The sequence below is a fragment of the Onychostoma macrolepis genome, chromosome 16, assembly GCF_012432095.1.
Source record: "Onychostoma macrolepis isolate SWU-2019 chromosome 16, ASM1243209v1, whole genome shotgun sequence".
Lineage (NCBI taxonomy): Eukaryota > Metazoa > Chordata > Actinopteri > Cypriniformes > Cyprinidae > Onychostoma > Onychostoma macrolepis.
The window spans coordinates 23,292,801-23,315,165 of record NC_081170.1 but is presented as its reverse complement, the minus strand read 5'-3'; the positions used below and the strand labels follow the sequence as shown (position 1 = coordinate 23,315,165).

Here is a 22,365-nt window from a genome sequence, read left to right as displayed (position 1 = left end):
AGAATGTCTGTGTTTATAAATAATTAGGGTACTATACTTTATTGTATAAATATATGTAATTGAATTTATCTGCAGGGTGCTGCATGACACAATGCATATTGCTTCAAATTAGCTTTACAGAAAATGCATGCACTGTAAGAAAAAATATGTAGAAAACTAGAGCAGAAAATTACATTTTCTGTTAAATTTACAGACATTTCCTTCAACCCTAAAACACCGCACAATGCGATGTGTAATTCAAAATATGGGTAGAACACCTGTAAAAAAAAAAACAAAAAAAACAATACACAAAATTGTTTCACATTAACATATAATTCTATAATTGTATAAACAAACTCTATAAAAATGCAGCCTAATATGTGACCCTGGACCACAAAACCAGTCTTAAGTGTCAATTCTTTTAAATTGAGATTTATACATTATCTAAAAGCTGAATAAATAAGCTTTCCATTGATTTGTGGTTTGTTAGGATCGGACAATATGTGGCTGAGATACAACTATTTGAAAATCTGGAATCTGAGGGTGCAAAAAAATAAAAATATTGAGATAATCGCCTTTAAAGTTGTCCAAATGAAGTTCTTAGCAATGCATATTACTAATCAAAAATGAAGTTTTATATATATTTACAGTAGGAAATTTACAAAATATCTTCATGGAACATGATCTTTACTTAATATTCTAATGATTTTTGGCATAAAAGAAAAATCGATAATTATGACCCATACAATGTATTTTTGGCTATTGCTACAAATATACCCCAGCGACTTAAGATATTAGGCTGCATTTTTATAGAGTTTTTTTAGAGTATGTATATATTATCATTAGCAGTACTATTTGATATTTAAATTTTATTTGCACATTCACATTTTCCAAGATTTTCTTTTGCATGCAAAGATAACAAACATTGAAATAATTTAGCCAACATATAAATAATGTATGCTGTTTTAGCATGCAAGAAAATTCATGCCTAATTTGAGGATATATAAAGAGGAATTAGGGAGAATCAATAAATTATGAAGAATTGTAATTATAAAGAATGTAATCACTTAATCAATAAAAAGTAACTGTATTCTGATTACATGTATCTTAAAATGTAATTTAATATAGTTACAAGTACTTAATTTTTGGAATCTGATTATGTAATCCAGATTACAGTTACTACCCAGCTCTGTATGTGTGTGTGTGTGTATATATATATATATATATATATATATATACACACACACACAGTGTCTTGCGAAAGTATTCAAACCCCTTTTTTCCCGTTTTGTTATATTGCAGCCTTATGCAAAACTGCTTTAAATTATTTTTTTTCCTCATCCATCTACACTCCATACACAATAATGACAAAGCAAATAACAAGCTTTTAACATCTTTACAAATTTATTAAAGATAAAAAACTTCAATGATTCCATTGCATAAGTATTCATACCCTTATCTGTGATAGATAAATATTACCACACTTTGAGTGAAGCTAACCTGTGGCAAATTCAATTGAATGGGTATGATTAGGAAAGGCACACACATCTTAATAAAAGGTCTAATACCTGAAAATGTATATATAAATGTGTGTGTGTGTATGTATATATATATATATATATATATATATATATATATGATTTTTTTTTATAATATACCAAGACAGCATATTATAAAAAATTATTATTTGTACTGAAAGTAACCCACCCTTAACCAATGGTTAAAAAACACAGATGGCATGTGTAATTTTAGCCAGCACCATGGCATCATTGTTTGTTTATGTGGTTGTGTAAGTGTGCTTTCTGTTATATCAGAGATGCGCTTCGGAATGCATTTGATTCAGCCGTTGATATGCGGATGTGCAATCAGCATATTCTAAAACAGCACCACTTCCAGTAAAGGCAGAGAGACTGTGTGCGAGTGACATGAATATGGGGGCTGGAGTTGTTTTGATGAAGAAAAGAGTCTGTGGCTGACTCAATCGCTCCCCTCCCATTTTTGCTTTGTTTTTCACTCCTCCTATCTCTCACAATCCAGTTCAAGAAGTATCTTTTGTAGTTTTTAGCATGCACTGTACAACTCTAATAATCGGAAGCATCTAAACATCAGATTTCCTTCCTTTTTGTAAAGTAACCCACAACAAAAGTTTATGGTTAGACTCTTACTTTAATTTAAATTCAGAGAATTTCATTGAAAGAGATAAATCAAATGAAAAATTAAGCTAAGTAACTTATCCGAACAAATGATGAACTTCTGAGCAATTTTTGCAATGTGTTTATTAATGGATTTGTGAAGTTCTCACTGGTGTTCTACAGTAGTAGAGTAATCATCTCATTTACTATAGATTTGTTTTTATTAACATTTGGCAACCAGAAAGTGTCCATCTCTTGGTATCTACCTATATAATGTCTAATTTAAAAAAAAAAAAAAAAATGGATTTCCGAGGTTGCTGTACACCAGCTCAGTGATATATTAACTTTTAGCCAAGTGGAAACAATAAGCTGGCTATTGAATATGCAAATATGTAAATCCATGGAAAAAGCAGCAGGTAGGTATGCCTTCATGAGGTAAAGTATGGGAGGATAACCGCAGATCATCAGACTCTTTCATTCTTAGATTCTCATCATTTCCTTCCTGCCTGTGTCTTGTGAGTTCTCATGCCCATCAGGCCCCCATTTCACACAAAAACATCCAAAATATCAACCTTGATCGTTGTGAACCGCTGCTATGTATCTGGGACATGTTGTGGTTCTATACAGCACACAGATATCAGCGTTCGCTTTCATGCTCTCCTTCTCTTCAGATCAGAGGGGGTGATATGAGAGAGTGATGGGGTCTTTCCTATTTACTATATGTGGCTGATACAGCTGATTTGAATAACAGGAGAGCTGGGGAAGACCTTTGTGAGCCCCTGATGTGGAAAAAAGAGACAATCGTGAGTGGGAATATTATAAGCATGCAGATAGCTGCGAGAATGGAACATATTAACACTGATTATGCTTGATGGAGGGATTATGACAGAGATATTACATATTCCTTCCCCACTGACCCCATCAGTCATTTTCTCCGAAGAACAGACACCAATGTTCTCCAGATTCGTCTGTCTCACTCTCAGTCCTTTGCTCTCTTGAACATGCTGAAATAAATTATTATTTAGAATTATTTGAATATACACTTTATTTCATTTGAACATACTTTAACAATTGTTAAATGCATTTTCCACATGGAGAAATTAAATATGGCAATTTTAGTGACAGTGAGTGGCAAGTAGCACAAGTTCTTACTAAAGTTGTGTCTTAGTATTGTAGTTTTTCATTTTAAAACATAAAAATTAGATTAATAATAATTGAATAAGGGTGAAACAAATACATATGAAATTTTTTTTTTAAAAGTTGTAATTGTTAATTATATATAAAAGCAGTTGTATGATTATTTGCAATTTGCTAAACATTAAAGATGTTCATTATATATTTGGCGATTCAATTTGTAATGTAATGTTATACTTTAATTATATTCAATATTTAGAAGAGTGCATTTAGAACGAAATGGATATTGTAAGAGGCCTTGTATGCATATTCATAAAAACCCAGTGACACATTTTATTCAGAATGCCATGCAAAGTGTGGTTTGTAAGAATTTGAGTTATTTCATGTATTACAGCCTCTTTTTAAGTTCCATGAAAGCCAACAGTGGATCAAATGAGCTCACAGTTTCATTCAACACTTCGAATCACACAGATCATTTCTCCATAGAACTTACTCGAAACAGAGGTTTATAGAACAGATGACTAGATAATCATGACATACAATGCATACGAGTCTCTGAGCATCTGTCTGTCAGCAGATTTGTCTGCCACTTACCGTTACTTACATCATGGACTAGAAGTGTTTCATCTAGAAAGTTTCGTCCTTATATAGAAAACCCAAAATGTGTTTTAAATTCAACGGACTTCAGTGTGATTTCTTAAAGGGCTTTAGAGTTTGAGAACCTACTATTCACAAGGGCTTCAGATTACGTTATTTAAAACCATTTAGAATGGCGTTTGAAATTATCAGTGGAAATTCAGAAATTAATATTCATTGTTAGTTATCATGATACCATCGCATGTGGCCGAAACTGCTCATAACTGCCTATTGAAATGTTTAATTTATCCTCTATATACTGGAAATAACAACCACAGATCTGCAAATCAAAGGCAGTCTGTTTCTGAAAAGTGTTTACTCACCAATAGCAAAACTCCTTTGAATACCGGCTAAGCACTTCACATCATTTTTGTTTCCACATACTTCTGCTGTCACATTGCTCATCTAACTTGCACCATTTTACTTCTACATTTGCATGGTCATCCTACAAATGTCAGCAATTTTGCATTTTAATTGAGGGCATTTGATTTTCTATGGCTTGCTCTCAAAACCTCTGAAGTGATCTGCATTGACTGAATTAGTTCTGTACTCAAAACTGTATTTCATTTAAACTACAAACTTAAATTGCCATTCTTGCATGCATTTATTTACTTTTTTGGCAAGCTGACATGCCATTGCAAACAGTGACAATAATGCCATACAGTGCAACAAACTCAACTTCTTCTAAAACTAATTCTTTCTAGACAAATTATTGCCTGAGTATTTTATCTTTTAAAAAATTGATTTTAACAATATATTACTGAAATGTTGCAAACAATTAGGTGATTAAAATAGCACAAAACTTGCCTGATAAGATTAAAAAAAAATTTCCTCATGAATTTCTAAAATTGTGAGCTAAATTAGATATTTGCACAAATTTATATCTCACTTGTAAACTTTTCATAAATGTTTAACTCAAACTGCTTAGAGCTTGTTTTGTGCAAACGTACGTGCAAATTAAAATGGAAAATTCAAGGTTGATTCAAGGTCTGCACACCTTTCCTCTGACGTTAACTTCTTTTAACTTGACAATTAGAATTCTTATTGATCTTATGAGTTAATTCTGAAACTGTATTGGAAACTATACGCACATACGCACATGTACAGTTGTCAACAAAACATTTCATCATTAGGTTTGCTTTTTCCACCTGATGTGGTTAAGTCACAGTCATTTCAGTGCATCAGGTGCATGTAGGGTGTCAATTTCACAGTAAAGACGATTCAAAAAGGAAAAAGAAGTCAGCAGACTGCTGCAAAACACTAAGCTTTTTTTGAACAGATCATAAAATTAGATGAAGCAACTCCAAAAGATTGTTTTTGGAATATTATCCAATCTTTATTTGCATCACAATATTGAATACAAAACGACAGATGTTTAGTTCTTGTATCCTCGGCTGGCTCTGCGACCACGGGCACGCTCGAACTTCCTGCCTTTGGAGCGCACATAGGGTCTAGAGAACACAGAAACATGCATTGAATTAAACTATTCATCGAAATGATCAACATATCAAACTTAAGCTTATGACGGCTTAAAATTAAAGTGCATATTGTTTCCTTACTTGGTATGGCTGTGGGGGGTTCCAGGAGCTTTGCCAAAATGCCTGTACACCTCTCTGGCCTTACGGGGTCCTGCGGACAAACAAGACAAGAGCATTAACAACCCTGAGCCTAGCTGAAAACAAAACATCTTCATGAAAACAACAGGGCTTCTGCAGAATTTTTAAGCTCAAATTTAAGACCTGCACAAATAAAATTAATACCATATGAGCGGGGTAGGGCAATGTATAGTATCATATTAAACTGTAAAATTACTGTAAAAAGCATACTTTACAGTTCAGATACAAGTTTTCACAAAAACAAAAAGTTATGAAATGATCAACTTTATTTCAGCCTTTAAACCATTAAGAAAAAATATAATTTTTTATATTAACTTAAACAGTAATTATCAATAAATTATATCAATTAAATAAATTAGGGGTGTGCGATATTGACAAAAAAATCTAAATTTTCTGGGATTTTATCTATAACAATAATTAAGACAATATTTTGCTGAGTGCGTTATTGTGCTGATATCTTATCTCTAACAGCTGACTCCTAAATGTTTTGATATTCTTCATAATCTGTGTGGTCAGTTCACAGCAGTGATAGAAACGAATCATTTCCAACAAGTTTTAAGGGCATTTTTACCTTTAGGCCATTTTTTCTAAAAGTGTGCATCATCTTTTGAGTCAAATTCTTGCATTTGGGCTGTTACCAAGCAAATTAAATCAGTATCAACAAAATTGATCTTTGCCATGCAGAGGAAACACAGAAGCTGCATTAGAAGTGGCATTTAGATGCATTTACACACTGTTTAATGCAGCGTTGAGGGACATGGAATACTTTAACCTGCAGTTACAAATGCATAAATAATGTTTTGATATTTTAAACATAAAACACGGAAAACTAATGTTTGAAATTATTTTAAATATGAAAAGGTACCTTAAATGTGAAAAACAAATCACCAGCAGGTGGCAGCAAGTCACTGTTAAGTGAGTCATTGCAATTGAAGCAAATCATTTAAACGGTTGATTCATTCAGGGACGAAACACCGTCATGTTGCTCAGAGAAGCAAAACAGCATTGTGGCTGTGTTTGGATTGCTTTTTGTTGGAGAAATAGAGCAAAAACAGGAAATAGTGTGTCTAAAACGCAAGTCTCTTAATATGAACTTCATGTTTATTGAACTGTTGTATAAAATCAATATCACATTTGTAATCATGCTGACTTTTAAAGAAAAAAACGGCACTCTTCGTGTGATATTAACTATATGAAATGATATAAATATATACATTTTCTGCCCCATATCTTGAATTATGCGATAATTCTAAATGCATTTTAATAGACTGATTCATGCAGTGAAAGAACGCACTATAAATGTGCATGCGCACTAGTCTGCTAGACTTCATGTAATGTATGCAAGCACTCTGTAGGTGTTTTGTTTGCTTTTCGCGATGTACTCGATAACATCAAATCTCACATCGTTAAAACAACAATTTTTAACGATGTGTGATATTAAATCGCACACTCCTATACGGTTTAGATTTTTATAATGCATTGTCTTCTTATCGATCCACCAATTCACATTTAAAGCTCTGCATGTTTGCAGGGTAAAAACATGGGTCGATTTTTGCATTTGTTCTCTGAACAAAACAACAGTTTTATTGAAAATGCTTATTCATTCTCTGACAGCAGGTGGAGCATTTGGTAAAAATAATATAACCGTTTCCCTGGTAACGGCAGAACACAAAGCAGAGCAGAACTGGACTTTGAATGTGCAGCGCTCATGTTTATTTCATGAAATCATAGACTTTTGAAGTTTAATCGTCTATTTAATTAAAAGTTAATTCTGGTCTCTCCATCCCCAAATTTAAGACCTCTTGAAATCATAATTAAGACTTTCTTGTACAATTTAAGACTTTTTAAAGCCTTAAATTTGATACAACTAAATTGAAGTCTTTTTAATAGTTTAAGACCCGTGGAAACCCTGAACAATTAATTCGGGACACAAGCAGTAAAACAAATCCTGAGGTGGTTATGAAGACCAATTTGACTAAACTGAATTTGTACTGAAGTTGTATCCTTGCTTTACGAACACGTACCTGACAACAGAATGGTGCCCTGTCCTCTAGGTGCAGTAAGTGCCAGCTGGTCAAAGGTCATGATCTGTCCACCAGCCTTCAAGATCCTGCTACGAGCACGGTCGGTTAACTTTAGGGCACACACCTGTGAGAAAACAGGAAAGAGAAATGATCATTTAGACAACCTCACACACTGTGCTTTCATCGGCAGGTGAAACACACCTAAAACACTCTGCAGCTGTCAACAGAGAGAGACTTCAGAAATGTTTATGTATCAAAAACATCAAGACATAAAGCAGCAAACACAGCACCATTAAATGCAATTATTTAAAATTGCTTAAAATTAAAATGCATAAAATGCAATTAAACAAAACAAAACAAAACAAAAAAAAAAAATCAATAAAACCGTACAGGTTTGTTTGTAGGGCCGCACAATATGGCCAAAAAATTTATGTATCATCAGGGCTATAAAATAATAAATGTATTCTTGTTATTACCATTTCTCAAACACATCAATAAAGAAATTAAAACATGACCATTTTAATGTCTACATTTTCAATTAAATTGTGTTTTGTTTCAGGCTTCTCATTACAAGTATGAGAAGATGACTGGTCTATGCTGTGTTCCCAAAAGCACAATCAGCATTTAAAAATGGAACAAAAACAATGTCATTGAGAATACATGCTGAAATACTGCTGTATCAACAGCCTTTCTACTTCTAACTTTTTTCCTGCATAAATGAATCAGATTGGACAACGCATGATGGAACGTGCACTGGGTCATGTTTGCATTAACTAGAGCAAGCTGAACTATGAAACTACTGACCACAATCTCAAGACCAGGGGTGTGTTTCCCAAAAGCATCTAGCTTACTATGGTCGTTAAGTTCCACTGAACTCTATTGGTAACAAAGGAATTTGCGACCATAGTTGCTTTTAAGAAACGCACCCCAGAGCGGTTTTCATCTCAAAAGAGTTCCATCAACTCATCGTTTCTCAACCAGCAGCTTGGATCACAATAGGGGGCTTCAGCAAACTTCCAAGGGTGACTTAAGCCCTATTTGTATGATAATTGTTTCTCATGGGAACGTCTGTAAAAATAAATCTGCATGGCTCCTCAGAGATAAAACTTGTGTGTTCGGATGAAGATAAATGCACAGTGATGAAGTTTCTGAAGTTTCAGTGACTGAGCTTCTCACAGTGCTTGGACAAGTCCTAAATTAATATTTAATTTAATAATAGGAAAATCTAATTTACGCATTATTTAAATATCCTATTTAATAGGAAAATGGACACGTTATTGATTAAATAATTTTCTGTGTTGCATAATGGAAATTGGCAGAAATAAGTTCATGCATTCTCTCATTTACATAAGGTAAAAATTATACTCTGCTACTTGGTCTTTTTTTTTTTTTTTTATTACATTACAATCGCATATATATTGCAATAACAGCCTGTTTCTAATGCCTACGTGCTCCTCTTTTTGTTCCTAACAGCTCCCACTCACTGTAGTGGAGTGGCGATAAAATACTGTCTTGTGTCTATCTTTAAAAAGCATGTAAATTACCACAAAACACAGTTACGGTGCTTGCCAATGGTTAAAAAGCATTAGCAAAATAATGTTTAGATTTATCCATTCTTGTAATCTCAGATGTGGATTAAGATTGCAATTAAATTAATACACAAACTTGGTTTGTGTCAAGAAAACAGTAGGTAATATTGCTGGGAATTTTTACCATCACACCAACATTCTGTATTTAAGCGGCAATAAATTATAATGCTAAAATACATAAAACCAAGATGTAAACTAAAGTAATTTAGACTGAGTAACTATTGTTTTTATTGAACACAAATATTAAAACTTTAAAACCATTAAAAATTATTTACGGTTTAGAAAATACATATTGACACTCCCCAATTTGTTAAAAAGGTCACTTTTTAATACAAGAAAAAAAAAATACTGGCCTAAATATTCCTGCGCTAGATTTATATTATTAATATTTATATATAATAAAATTATCAGAACATTAAAAAAGTGCTAAAAGGGAATCTAGACAGCATACTTTAATAAAAAGAGGACATATTTAACTATTCACATTTAGCAATCACAAGGATCAATCACGCAGTTCAGCATCTCTTAAAAACAAACTTCTCATGAACACACGGTAAGAATCAGAAGCAAGAAGGATGTGCAGATGTGTGGACAGATAGACCTCGAACACAAACGCTTTATGACAATAATTTTATATGACTTATTATGGTCTTACCTTCAGTTTAGGGATTTTCTGAATCCTGACGTCATCAGTAATAGTTCCCACAACAACAGCAGTCAGGTTTTCACGGCCTGGAAGCTTCATCTTACGGATCTAGAAGCAAAAAAAAAAAAAAATTAAGTTTACAAAAAAATAAATAAATATCTTGTTCATCTTTTTGATCATAACAGATTGTTTACTTAAAGGTATACTCCACCCCAAAATGAAAATTTTGTTATTAAACACTTGCCCCCATGTCATTCCAAACCCATAAAAGCTTTGTTCGTGACTGTCTCACTAATTCTCAATGTCAAGGCACAGAAAAGTATAAAAAAAACATTGTCAAAATAGTCCATCTGCCAACAGTGGTTCAATCTGAATGTTATGAAGCAACGAGAATACTTTTTGTACACAAAGAAAATAAAAATAACGACATTTATTCAACAATTCGTCTCTCTGTGTCAGCATAACACCATTTTGGAGAGCATAGATTTTGGATACACAGTGCATACGCTATTCTCTGTCATCAGTAACGCATGACACAGAGAGAAGACTAATTGTTGAATAAATGTTATTTTCTTTGCGTACAAAAAGTACTCGTCGCTTCATAACAGTCAGATTGAACCACTGATGGCAGATGAACTATCCTGACGATGTTTTTCATACTTTTCTGTGCCTTGACAGTGTTATTTACTTGACAGTCACGAGCCTTCCAGTTTTCATCCAAAATATCTTAAATTGTGTTCCGAGGACGAACGAAGCTTTTACAGGTTTGGAACGACATGGGGGTAAGTGATTAATGACCAAATTTTCATTTTGGGTTGAGTATCCCTTTAAGTGACAAGGCTTAACACAACAGGGCAAAGGTAAAGGAGATGTGCATATAAAGGAGTAAAATTGGGGTTGAAACCCACCAGTCGGGACAAGGCCAGAGGGGGGCGGTTGGTCTTGCTCATGAAGAGTCTTCTCAGAATGACCTTGTTGAAGGGAGCATCAGAACGGCGAGACAGGAATCTGTACAACTACAATACAACAAAAATGCATTGGTATAAAATTAAAGCAACAAACAGACAACCTATGCAATCAGCCATAGAAATGTACACACTCTCAAACTTAAGTTTTTTGCTTATTTATACGTCTCAAGTTTCATTATGGTTCTTACCTTGACCAAGAGCCTGAGGTAAATATCCTGACTTTTGGGCTCCTTCCTGTGAACCTTACGGTCCTTGTTGTGTCTGATGTCAACTCCCTTTTAGATCAAACACAATAATCAATTACACAAAAAATAAAAATCATCTTTATAAAAACGTGGAGCAGTGTCAGATTTAGCACGTTCTCGGTAGACCGCACTAGCAAAGAACTTCATCATTAACTAGCCACAATGATGCATATTTGAATAATAATGGTTATAATAACTACAAAACCAAAGTGAAACGAAGATAACTTCTCACACTCGTATTAACACATTTGTCTCAGATACACTGTAGCTCATGTGGCTCAGAGAACCGCACTAACAGAGTTAGCTTAGCCAACACGAGTTTGCTCTAGCACTCTTCCTTCTGTCCAGGCAACTAAATAAAATATCAGCACATTTTTATGAATATCTGAGTATACAAAATCTTAATAAGAGTGACACGTTGTCGTAAGACATCTGGAAGTATTTTAACACACGACACATGAATGGAAATCTCCGCTTCGCGGCCCGATGTGCGCTAGCCGACATTTACTTATTAAATCCACACACAACCCACTACAATACACATATTTTTTGACTTGAATCACTATGAAATGCTTCTAAACATCATCTGCGGCAGAATTTGTAGAGATATAGCGGAGGATGGAGGTAGATTTTGGACACTGGTACATTCCATAAGAAATCAAGCTACCTACCATCTTGGACTCAGAGAGAAAAGGGAAAAGGAAAGCTCGCGAGAAGACGTAAAGCGAGATTACGGAACGCAAAGGGTCATGTGACTGTAAAGGTGAGTCCGGATTGGTTCATGCTTCCTGTCACTGTAAAATCGTGAGCTGTTGCTGCTGATGGTTACGACAAGAATACCGCGAGGGTTGTTATACATAAGACACTTAAATATTTTCAAGTACGCTGTTTTTTGAAAATCATTCTAAAACGTGTTTAACCAAACAAATAAATTAAAATGTAAGGCAAATACTCACACCAGCGCGGACTATTTTAGCTATACATAAAGTCTAAACCAAGGTGACTGCAAGGAATGAATAGGTCTTTAGTGTAATCTTTAATGTTTTGAGGGGAAATGAAATTTGCAGATGTTTTCAGGAAATCTTAGTGACTGACTGGTAGGCTAAAATTACCACTAAGTAATTAAGTAAAAAACCTTACTTTTACTTTGCTTACTTTTAAGCAGCTAAAATAAACTTGACTACAATTGACTTTTGAAAGACAAGCCACAGTATTTTTTCTTTAAAAAAAAAAAGTATAATTAATGTCTATTGTCCCTGATAAATAATTATTATATATTTTATATAAATAACTAGGCTATATAAATTAATAAATGCAATAATAATAATAATATAATTGTAGTTCCCCCATCATATATAGGCTAACCAATTCCTATTGGTTTATTTCAATAAATCTATAAAATCTCTATTCTAAGCATGCATCATGAATAAAATAAAATCAGCATGAAATGAAAATTCACCCAAACTATTTTCTAAACTCTGGTTTTAGATCTTTTTGTGAATGATTCATCTGTGTACTGCCCACATAGCCTATCAAAATCAACAAGCGATGCATAGAACCAAGTCCACACCCTTCATTTTTTTCTTTTTTGATAATCTGTTTTACTCTAATTTTTGCCACAGTGTGGAAGTAAATATCTTTCACTACCACCATTTCAGGGTAATCCAGTCCAGTAGAACAGGCAAAAATTATTTGCTCAGATTGCATGTTGTTTAAAACATCAGCCAGATTTATTGCATCCCTTATATGTAATATGTACATAGTTGCATATATGCATTGCATGTTACATATGTTGATTAAAGACCAGTCCATAGTTGCATATATGCATTGCATGTTACATATGTTGATTAAAGACCAGTCCATGTTTTGGCTAAACTCAAAGCCAAGCAGCTGCAGTAAAGCCTAAGTCAGGAAGTCACTCTTCTGTTGCTTGAAATGACACAAGAAGACAGTCCAGACAAGAGCGACTCCTCCAACAAAAACAGTACGAACCACCGGCGGGATCAGCGAGAAGTTCACAGCCTGAGATATGAAGAATATAATTTAGGGAGAAAATGAGGAAACTTCTTAGAAACAGATAAACAGAAGTGTGAACAAATAGATGGACTAATATAGTACCTGCATTGTTGACCAATACACTACTCCAGTCTACCAGAGAGAGAGAAAAAAAGTAAATCAGTGTGTCAGAATTGATCCCGAACCTTTAATATTTACATTTATGTTGAATAGTTCTTGTGTTCTTCCTGTGTTCCTTGTGGCTACCTTATAAGAGGTCCAAAATTTAGATCTCCAGTCTCCAAGGGGATCTTCTGCGCCCTCCAGTGTGCTCAGCCCTGTGTGTAATAAACGCTTTTTAGTAAAACATTTCCAACTATGAAATCATATGCACAGATATTTATGTATTGATTTAATTCAATTATGAAAGTAGAAGTGGAATTATGACGAAAATCCCCTGGTTCTCACCAATGTAGAAAGCACTTATTGTCATAGGAGCTGCAAATAGCTGGTCCAGAAACACTTTAAGTGACACTCTTCTGATCCCTCCTCCTGGAAACATCCTCTCCAGTCCACGTAGCCAATGGTAATTGAAGTTGGCATGAAAGCAGAACCCAACCAGTGCCACCCGAGCAGTCTGGGCCCAGTTGATGCTGTGAAACTGTGGCGCATGTTGTACTGGAGCTGATGTTTTATTTATTTCCAAAGCTTTTTTATTTCCTTCTGAGTCCCTTATTTTGCTATCATCATCTGTCTTTGCTTCTCCAGCCACAGTAAATTCCTCAACGGAAGTGTTGGAGGTATCTTGTCCCACTCGATCCAGTTTGTGAACTGTACCTTTGTCCTGAGCTTTTCCCATCATGCTTTGCTGAATGAGGTCTGCTGTGGCAAAAAGCGTTGTGTATCCCACCACATTGGAGATGTATGGATGGGATTTAAACAAAACCCATGCTCTGTTCATGATGACCACTAAACAAGGATGATATATAATTATTACACTGAAACACACATTGGCACATTGGTTTGGCCTGATCTAAAAGTCATTTCAGTTTTTTTTTGTTTACAAATGACAATGATAGATAGATAGATAGATAGATAGATAGATAGATAGATAGATAGATAGATAGATAGATAGATAGATAGATAGATTTGTAATGGTTTTTAAGAGTGCAAAAATACACTGCTTACAGTAACTCACCATGTAGCTGTCCTGTTTCAGAATGAATGACAAATCACAAGGTTCACTTTGTTGGATCCCTCTGACTGATTCTTGTAAACCAAGCAGGCTGACTGGTCAAACATAGACCAATCGGACCTGTTTGCTCTGTGGTACAAAGTTCTAGTAGCAAGAATGAGTGTTTCTGATAACGTTTATCAGTCACTGAAAGAATGTGAGAAAAGAACACATGGTGAGAACCAAGGAATGTTAGTTAGAAAAGGGAAAGGCATTAAGCTAATAATCGGAATACAATTATCTGCTAATGCATAATAATCATACAAGATTAAATGCAGAAATCAGATGCACAATATGAAGTATGAAGCTCACCAATGTTAAACTTGAGAGAAGGACATTGTAACGCCAGGCTGAAAGCTGAGGTTCTTCAAAACTGAGAGAGAACATGAGCTGAAATGACAGCAGCGTGTGTGTGTGTGTGTGTGTGTGTGTGTGTAGTTGTACTAAATATAGTGAAGAATCTCCTGTCCACAGACCACTGCAAATGTTACCATAGTGCTGAATGATAATGGACCAATAATGAATAATATAACTACATTCCAACTAGATGCTTACCAATTTAACATCTGGGTGTTGTTAACTAAAACTACTGAAAATTGTTTATTATTTCAGAATAATAAAGCAGAAATGCATTAGAGGAACAACTTAAAAAATGTAAATAAATATTAGAAATGCGACCTTGTTAACTAACTGAAATAAAATAAGCTGAAGGACTAAAATTACTATAACTTAAAAAAATAATAATTAAAGCTAAATAGAAATATTAAGCAAATTAATCAAAATGACATAAAACACAACAATTAACTAAACTGACTCAAATTTAAATAAAAACGAAAACTGAAAATATAAGAATAAAAACTAATTTAAAATGTGACTAAATATATAGTATTTAATTAAAAATAACATTGAGCTTGGTGTTTCTTAAACTATTAAGGTGTTCATCTTTATTAAAATTAACAGAATTACCTTTGTGACTTTTTTTTTCATTATATGAAGGTATTTTGTGTGAAGGAAACAGGAAAATCAAGGAAATTAATATAATAATAATATATGCTATTATTATGCATTTTTTTCAATAAAGCTGTGATTTTGTCAAATTATGTGAAAATATTGTTTAATTGTGTGTATGAATACTGTTTCCACAGCTAAATACTATCAAACATGATACATCATTTCAGATGTGATTAAAACTACTGTCACGCCTGTTTTGTTTCATGTTCATGTTTTCATGTCTTATTTTGTAGTTTAGTCATGTGATTCCCTTGCCCTCACGTTATCCTGCACTGTAAAACCCGATAAGTTAAGAATACTCAAAACATTTGAGTAAACAAACTCAATTTTTTAAGTTAGTAGAGCTTAACATTTTATGACAAGTGGGGTGGGGCTGAGAGCCATGGGAGGCAATCCAAGCCTCACTTCCATGATCCCACCCCACTCATCACAATGATAACTATATACAACTTGCTTCCATAAACAGCACATTCATTCAGACCTTTATAGTTAAGTGCTAGTTTGCAACAGCACACTGGCAGGCTAATGTAGTTATCTAAAAGACTCATGATACACTTGCATGTAAATAGTCAAACAACATGCAGTATATATAGTCTTTAAGTTTTGCTATCCATCCTCAACCTAACCACAGGCTCTACTCTTCACCACAATGATAACACTACAAAACCAACATAACAGAAACCTATGTAAATCTTAACATAACACAACATTTAAGTACTAACTTGTGTCTCTCTATGTTAATCTTGTGCAAAAACACACAAAATAACACTTAATTTCTGCATTTATTTTCCTTGTTGTCTGATGCAAAGCATGCTGGGAACTATAAAACGCAATAATTTTAAGTTCACCTTACTACAACAACATTTTGAGTTTACAGAACTTATTTCAATTAAGTCTAATGAACTTTCATTATTATTTGAGTGAAATTAACTCATTTCATTTAATTCATTTCACTGTTCAGTTTTACAGTGTGCTATTGGTTCTTTGGTTCATGTGTCATGTTCTCATTGGTTGTCTTAGTCATGTGTCTTGTCTCTCATTGGTTGGTTCTTGTCATGTGACCTGCTTTGTTTGATATAAATAGCCCTCATGTTGCCTATGTCCTTTGTCGAATATTGTCTCTGTTGGTGAGTTCTTGTTTCAAGTCAAGTCAAGTCAAGTCAAGTCTTTATTTGTTTGCATTTTGGATATCACTTTTGTTTAATAAAGCTGCACTTGGGTTCTTCAACTCACCTTCAGTGGACTCTCATTACAGAATACTTGACCCTAACCAGCAGCTTGTTTATTGCGCCTTCGTCAAGGCACCCAGGCCATTGCGGACTACGTGGCAGACTTTTGTGATCTGTGTGACCAGGTGGGTTTCAATGATATTGCTCTTAAGGACATTTTTCATTTTGGATTGACAAAATAACTATCATGTTTAACGCCACCATATACCCCCCACTGCTCACTACAGCAATATATTGATTTTGCACTCCGGTTGAGTGGCTCTGCATTTACTGTTGGGATGGGAGCCCTGCAGTTTTGCAGAACCATCCACACCAGAGCACTTTCACGTCCCAACTGTTATGTCTGGATTTGCTCACGTCATGTTTGCCAAGCCACAGCTTGCACATGTCACGTCTGCCAAGGCAGGGCCTGTTCACGTCATGTTGGCCACACAAGAGTCTCTTTGCAAGATGGCCGCCAGCCCAGAGTCTCTTTGCAAGATGGCCGCCACACCTGAGTCCCTGGCCAAGATGGCCACCATGCCTGAGCCTCACCACATCCTGCGGATGCGGAGCTTGGGCCAGGACTGATTGCCAGTGTGATGGACCCACCTTTGATGTCAGTGCGAGTCTGTCCCAGAGGCCTCTCATTTCCACGAATGCGCTCCAGTGCCTCTAGAGGTTGCGGCGTCCGCTGCAGAACTCCCTGTCTGTCCTGTCACAGCCATGGATGCCATTCACGAACTCTCTGCCTGCTCTATCACAGTTAAGTGGTCTATCCATGTCTCTGCTCCACCCTGCCTTCCTGCTCTGCCACTGCTCCATGAGCCAAGTCTTCCTTTGCTCCACTGTCTGCCACTGCTTCATGGCCCAAGCCTTCCAATGTTTCACAGACTATCACTGCTCGATGGCCCAGTTCCTCCACTGCTCCACGGTTCAGGCCCACCTCTGCTCCATAGTTTAGACTTGCCCTTGCTCCAGGGTCCAGGCCCACCATTGCTCCATGACCCATAGTCTTGCCCATTGTTTCATGGTCCATGTAATGATCCATGTCCGATTCCACTTCATGGGCCTGGCTCTCCATCCCACCCCCTGGACCACCTCCAGTCCTCCACCCTCCTGGACTTTTTGTTGTTTGGGTTGGGATGGGTGTTACGTTTGGGCGTCAGGAGCCACCCATAGAGGGGTGATCTGTCATGCCTGTTTTGGGTTTTGTTTCATTTTCATGTCTTATTTTGTAGTTTAGTCATGTTCCTGTCTAGTCATATGATTACCTTGCCCTCACGTTATCCTGCTATTGGGTGCATTCGACTTGAAGCACGGCTATAGACGGCGATCAACGAGAGTAGCCAGTTGCAGTCAGGGGCGGAGCTGAAAACAGACACGTCAAGCCGGACACTTTCTGCTCCCGTTAGTGACGCTCACGCGGTGTGTTTGCATACTCTATCACAGATAAAGTGAATAAAATGCAATATTTGTCAAATACACAGACGTTTCAGTTTTCATGAGCAACAGAAACACTTTTTATATACTGCTTAATACAGCGCCATCTGTTCAAGAATAAAGTTCAACGTAAATATATACTATTTAAATACTAATAAAGTGGGGGTATACGTGCTTTCATCAGTGTTTTATGATAAACGTGACTCAATATAACATTGCGACTACAGTAAAAAAAACTTTTACTGTTCTAAAAACAGATTTATGAGCAGTATTGGATTTGAAGATGTTAGAAACACACGTGATTGTTGTCATGTGGTGAATTTGGCCAGTCGTGAAACAGCCGTGCTCCTGCAGTCGCTCTGAAAAAGCTGCGCCAGCTGAGTGAGCCGGCTGCTCTCGAAACGCTATCGCGGTACTTTGATGCAACACGTGACAGTGACGTAGCATTGGCGGGTTCAAGTCGGATTAAATTTCTAACTGGCATGCACTACTTCAAGTCAGCCGCCGATTGGTCTGCGCAGTGCTGCATGAAGTCGAATGCACCTATTGGTTCATGTGTCATGTTCTCATTGGTTGGTTCTTGTCATGTGACCTGCTTTGTTTGATATAAATAGCCCTCATGTTGCCTATGTCCTTTGTCGAGTATTGTCCCTGTACATCTGTTGGTGAGTTCTTGTTTTTGCCAAGTCTTTATTTGTTTGTATTTTGGATATCACTTTATTCAATAAAGCTTCACTTTGGTTCTTCAACTCTCTTTCAGTGGACTCTCATTTCAACTACACTGTGGTGTCATTCTCATGACTTTTCCAAAAAAAAAAAAAAAAAGTTTTCCATAGAAGGAACGTCTCTTCCAAACAGGTTTGGAACATAATGGTGAGTAAATTATGACAAAATTAAAATTTTTAGGGGTAAACTATCCCATTTTTCACTATGGACATATTTGGCACTAGTTTAATTTATCTATTAACAACTGTCCAGAGAATATACATAGATCACAGTAGAATTCTTTCCTTTTAAATCAACTATCCCTTTAAAAATGAATCTAATTTAAAATATAAAGGCTATATGTGGGTATAGAATATTTCAATTTCTTTGGAGTTATAAATTAAGCATGCACAGTTAAAATTAATATGTATTTGCTGCTATGAATCATGTCATATTTCCTGTCCTCTGGACCTCGTTCCATTATGTCAAACACCCCCATAGATATGTAAAAACAACATTTTGTCTGAGGGCTGAATAGTGAAGGCAATTTGTCTGTGGCAACCAGCAGAGCTCTCAGACAGGAGAATGTGTTAATGAGGATCTGAGATTAAAGAGATCAATTAAAGGCCCGTTAAGCGCTTAACCGGTGCGCTGTGTTTGCTAACACTTAACAAGCGCTGTTTTTGACAATGCTTAAAGAGAGCACACAGCCCAAACCAGTTGACTTCTAGGTAATTGCTTTTCTTTTCATTTTGCTGCACTTCTCTGTCCTCTTTAATGGTGCTGTTTTGCCATCCTTTATCTAAGCAGACAAAGAATCGCTCATTCTGTGGCATCAATGAATCGATGTCACCCTCCCCTCATCATTCGTTCTCTCTCTCTCTCTCTCTCTGTTTCTTGGTCAGTCAGGGTACATGACCTGTGCAAAGCCTTTTGCTTCATCTCAACGTGGATTCTTACTGAGTAACAGAAGGTAAGTTGGGCTTTCATTTAGAAAGATTTAATTTGGTTACCATCAGGTTTTAGAGATCTAAATCTTGTTTTAATGCAGTGTTGAAGTAGTTCTGCTCCTTTAGTTTTTGTGGTACATGACTGCAAAACAAAATGCTGAAATACTGAGCATAAGCTATTTTGACAGTCTTTGACAATTTAGAAAAGTTACTGAATCTGATGTTGAATATGATTTCCTTTTATCTCTCTCTCTTGCTTATATTTTATCCTCATTGTATTTCCAAAGCTATGCGTCCATCCAGTATTTTGACCTTTGAACCAGGGTTGGAGTCTGGAGTGCCATGGGGCCGTGATCTTTTTACTTTTGTGACTTCAGCAGCTGGTCACATGATGAGGACTTTGCAAAGACCACGTAAAAACAAGCCATCAAAACGACAAGTCAATCATCGCAGGTTTCTGCACAACATGATACAGAGGTATGTTATACTGGATATATATATTTTAAAATTTCATTTATTCCTGTGATCGCAAAGCTAATTTTTCAGCATCAGAAATTATTGTATTATGCTGACTTGGCACTCAAGAAATGTTTTATTATCAATGTTGAATACAGTTACTTAATAATATATATAAAAAATACAGGATTCTTTGATAAACATAAAAAGATAAAAAGAATAACATTTATTTTTGAAATAGATTTTTTTTAAAGGTCTTTACTGTCATTTTTGATTCATTGAATATGGCCTTGTTGAATGAAAGTATTTATTTAAAAAAAAAGAAATTCTTACTGACCCCTGCATATCTGTATAATATATATATTTTATAATTACATAATTATAAATTATAATTAATATTCCATTTGCCTCTACACAGAAAATTTGCTGAAATAGAGGCAGCGAACCATCAGCTGTCATCTGCTTTATTTTCAACTGATAACCCCCCCGATCATCTAACTCCCAGACTATCTCACACTGTAACAGAAGTCACAGACCAGTCACCCAAACCTTCAAAAAAAGGTAAAAGACCCATACCTTTTATTTTCAAATCTCTCTTTCATTCTGGTTTGGTATAAGTTTGATGACTCCTTGTTATGTTTTCTAAGCTATTGAAACTTTTATAAATGCTGACAAAACCGAAGCGCTTCCTGAACAACAAGAGGATGTGTGTGACCTCTGGACATTGGACAGTCTTTTGGACATCCATGTGGCTGATAAAAGTTTCTCACCTTGCAAGTTCCCCAACAGTAGAGGAACAAATCCGAGAACTGAGAAAGATGGCAAAGCTTTGAAAAACAACCCTGCAAACTCAATGGAGAAGGACAATGACTTCAGCTTCAGCTTCGAAAGGCAGTCAGCATCTACTGATCTAGAAAGCTTGACACAAATGAACAACAGTCTCCTAGAGGACAGCATGTCCTCCTGGTTTGGGTCCATTGAAAGAACAAGAACCTATTCGAAACCACGTCTCGCCAAATACCATGACGTGAAGTTGCTCCCCACAGACGTTGATGTTCCAGACCTGTCACCTCCTTCTCCAGTGATTTCACTATTGTCTTTGGATTCATGTGATTTGGAGGTTCAGATGCTCATAGATGCAGAGCACAGTGTGAACCAAATGCAAGATGCCACCATCATAGAGAGTCTCCAAATGGATGTGGTGGACGACCTTGACCTACTGGATTGTTCTGGTAGTCATGGAGATCTGGATAAAATGGCTGAATGGATGGATCACAGCGAAGAGGATGGACGATATTTACAGGAAACATGTGCGTTTCCAAGCTCTCTGGACTCGGATCTAGAGAACCTAACAGGTTCTGGTGGTGGGGCCACCAACTCCATATCCAATTTTGGCCAAACGGGTCATGAATTTTTTGCTGATGTTCTCTGTAGTCAAGAGCCACGTAGACGTAGTTTCCATCATGATCAAATAAACTATGCTTTGAACCACGATATCATTCTAGAAGACCATTTTGGTCAGGTTGAACCTTGCATGAAGACGAATGGAAAGGAAGATGGTTATTTAGATGCAGATTTTTCTGTCATGGATGGTAATGTTTCAAGCAACCACATGTTCCCAGGATTTGAGAGACCGTTGGACCAATCCAAAAGGAGTCTTTATGACAACTGGGAACAACAACCTCTAAAAAGCTCATACAAGAACTATACAAGTCCAGATCAGATTATGATGCAAGGCACTGATATCAGAAATGTTGACAAAAACATTGTACAGGTTGAGAATCTCAACCAGACTTTATCAGGCTCCCAATGCCCGATAACGTGCTGCCTCGAAGGCTTTTGTTCTCATGGAGAAGACTCGTGTTTTTACACGAAATTCAGAGGCAGTCACAACTTTGAGGGCGTGGCTACATCTTTCCCAGCCACATTGCATAAGCTCCACCCCACTCCAATTCCGACTCCGCCTCTAGATGATGATTGGTTGTTCAGTAATATTGTGGCAGAGGAAGAGGTAAATAGCATGAATAATACATTTGGAAAGTACTGATCAGTCACTGGACGGTAATTGTATGAACTGTATTCATGAATTTCATTGTATCTGGGGATGTTTGATTATTACACTTTTGTGATTTTATGATCATTTCTGTGAAATGTTCTTGTCTGTGGTGTGAAAAATGTAATATTTTCTGTCATAAAAACTGTATGAGTATTGTAACATAATACAAAAAAATAAATAAATGAATTATTTAAATGGAAATTTTAAATTATTGTATTTAAAAAGCTCTGTGATCAGTTCAGTGTTTTATTGTCTTTGGTCCAATACGGTTGGACAGGCTTAAAAAGGTGCTTTAAAAGTTAATTTTTTTTTTTTTGCATTTAAGTTACATTATGAAC

At 35.8% G+C, this 22,365-nt stretch overlaps 3 protein-coding genes across 9 annotated transcripts; 1 reads left to right on the top strand and 2 right to left on the bottom strand.

The window, feature by feature from the left end:
- Positions 1-5,192: 5,192 nt before the first annotated feature.
- Positions 5,193-11,704, bottom strand: rpl18 (ribosomal protein L18). Its single transcript, XM_058747866.1, has 7 exons — positions 11,641-11,704; positions 10,913-10,999; positions 10,665-10,772; positions 9,766-9,864; positions 7,522-7,645; positions 5,441-5,510; positions 5,193-5,332 (listed from the first exon to the last, which is right to left on the bottom strand). The coding sequence occupies exons 1-7, from the start codon at positions 11,641-11,643 to the stop codon at positions 5,257-5,259; spliced, it is 567 nt and encodes a 188-aa protein (XP_058603849.1). The 5' UTR covers positions 11,644-11,704; the 3' UTR covers positions 5,193-5,256.
- On the top strand, positions 11,649-22,308 carry LOC131522394 (uncharacterized). Of its 5 annotated transcripts, XM_058747860.1 has the most exons (7): positions 11,649-11,732; positions 16,465-16,563; positions 18,621-18,733; positions 19,471-19,538; positions 19,803-19,992; positions 20,390-20,532; positions 20,619-22,308. In XM_058747860.1, the coding sequence occupies exons 5-7, from the start codon at positions 19,805-19,807 to the stop codon at positions 22,016-22,018; spliced, it is 1,731 nt and encodes a 576-aa protein (XP_058603843.1). In that variant the 5' UTR covers positions 11,649-11,732; positions 16,465-16,563; positions 18,621-18,733; positions 19,471-19,538; positions 19,803-19,804; the 3' UTR covers positions 22,019-22,308. The 5 variants fall into 5 exon arrangements, with proteins under 5 accessions (XP_058603843.1, XP_058603841.1, XP_058603845.1 ...); XM_058747858.1 differs by lacking the exon at positions 11,649-11,732 and having other exon boundaries at positions 16,305-16,563; XM_058747859.1 differs by lacking the exons at positions 11,649-11,732; positions 16,465-16,563 and adding an exon at positions 18,507-18,525.
- Positions 12,468-14,839, bottom strand: si:ch211-120k19.1 (uncharacterized protein LOC563199 homolog). Of its 3 annotated transcripts, XM_058747864.1 has the most exons (6): positions 14,511-14,839; positions 14,153-14,345; positions 13,433-13,933; positions 13,232-13,302; positions 13,088-13,117; positions 12,468-12,991 (listed from the first exon to the last, which is right to left on the bottom strand). In XM_058747864.1, exons 2-6 carry the CDS (start codon positions 14,163-14,165, stop codon positions 12,872-12,874), a joined length of 735 nt encoding a protein of 244 aa, XP_058603847.1. In that variant the 5' UTR covers positions 14,166-14,345; positions 14,511-14,839; the 3' UTR covers positions 12,468-12,871. The 3 variants fall into 3 exon arrangements, with proteins under 3 accessions (XP_058603847.1, XP_058603846.1, XP_058603848.1); XM_058747863.1 differs by having other exon boundaries at positions 14,153-14,839; XM_058747865.1 differs by having other exon boundaries at positions 14,163-14,839.
- Positions 22,309-22,365: the final 57 nt, after the last annotated feature.

What these genes read in the sequence shown, in the direction of transcription:
- si:ch211-120k19.1 (XM_058747863.1), bottom strand. An exon ending in AATTTTGGACCTCTTATAAG is followed by an intron (nt 13,118 to 13,231) that starts GTAGCCACAAGG and finishes TCTCTCTGGTAG; the next exon opens with ACTGGAGTAGTGTATTGGTC. An exon ending in TGTATTGGTCAACAATGCAG is followed by an intron (nt 12,992 to 13,087) that starts GTACTATATTAG and finishes TTCATATCTCAG; the next exon opens with GCTGTGAACTTCTCGCTGAT.
- LOC131522394 (XM_058747860.1), top strand. Translation starts at nt 19,805, where the DNA reads ATGCGTCCATCCAGTATTTTGACCTTTGAACCAGGGTTGGAGTCTGGA. An exon ending in CTGCACAACATGATACAGAG is followed by an intron (nt 19,993 to 20,389) that starts GTATGTTATACT and finishes GCCTCTACACAG; the next exon opens with AAAATTTGCTGAAATAGAGG. An exon ending in ACCCAAACCTTCAAAAAAAG is followed by an intron (nt 20,533 to 20,618) that starts GTAAAAGACCCA and finishes ATGTTTTCTAAG; the next exon opens with CTATTGAAACTTTTATAAAT.
- rpl18 (XM_058747866.1), bottom strand. An exon ending in ACCTCAGGCTCTTGGTCAAG is followed by an intron (nt 10,773 to 10,912) that starts GTAAGAACCATA and finishes GTTGTATTGTAG; the next exon opens with TTGTACAGATTCCTGTCTCG. An exon ending in ACCCCCCACAGCCATACCAA is followed by an intron (nt 5,333 to 5,440) that starts GTAAGGAAACAA and finishes TGTGTTCTCTAG; the next exon opens with ACCCTATGTGCGCTCCAAAG.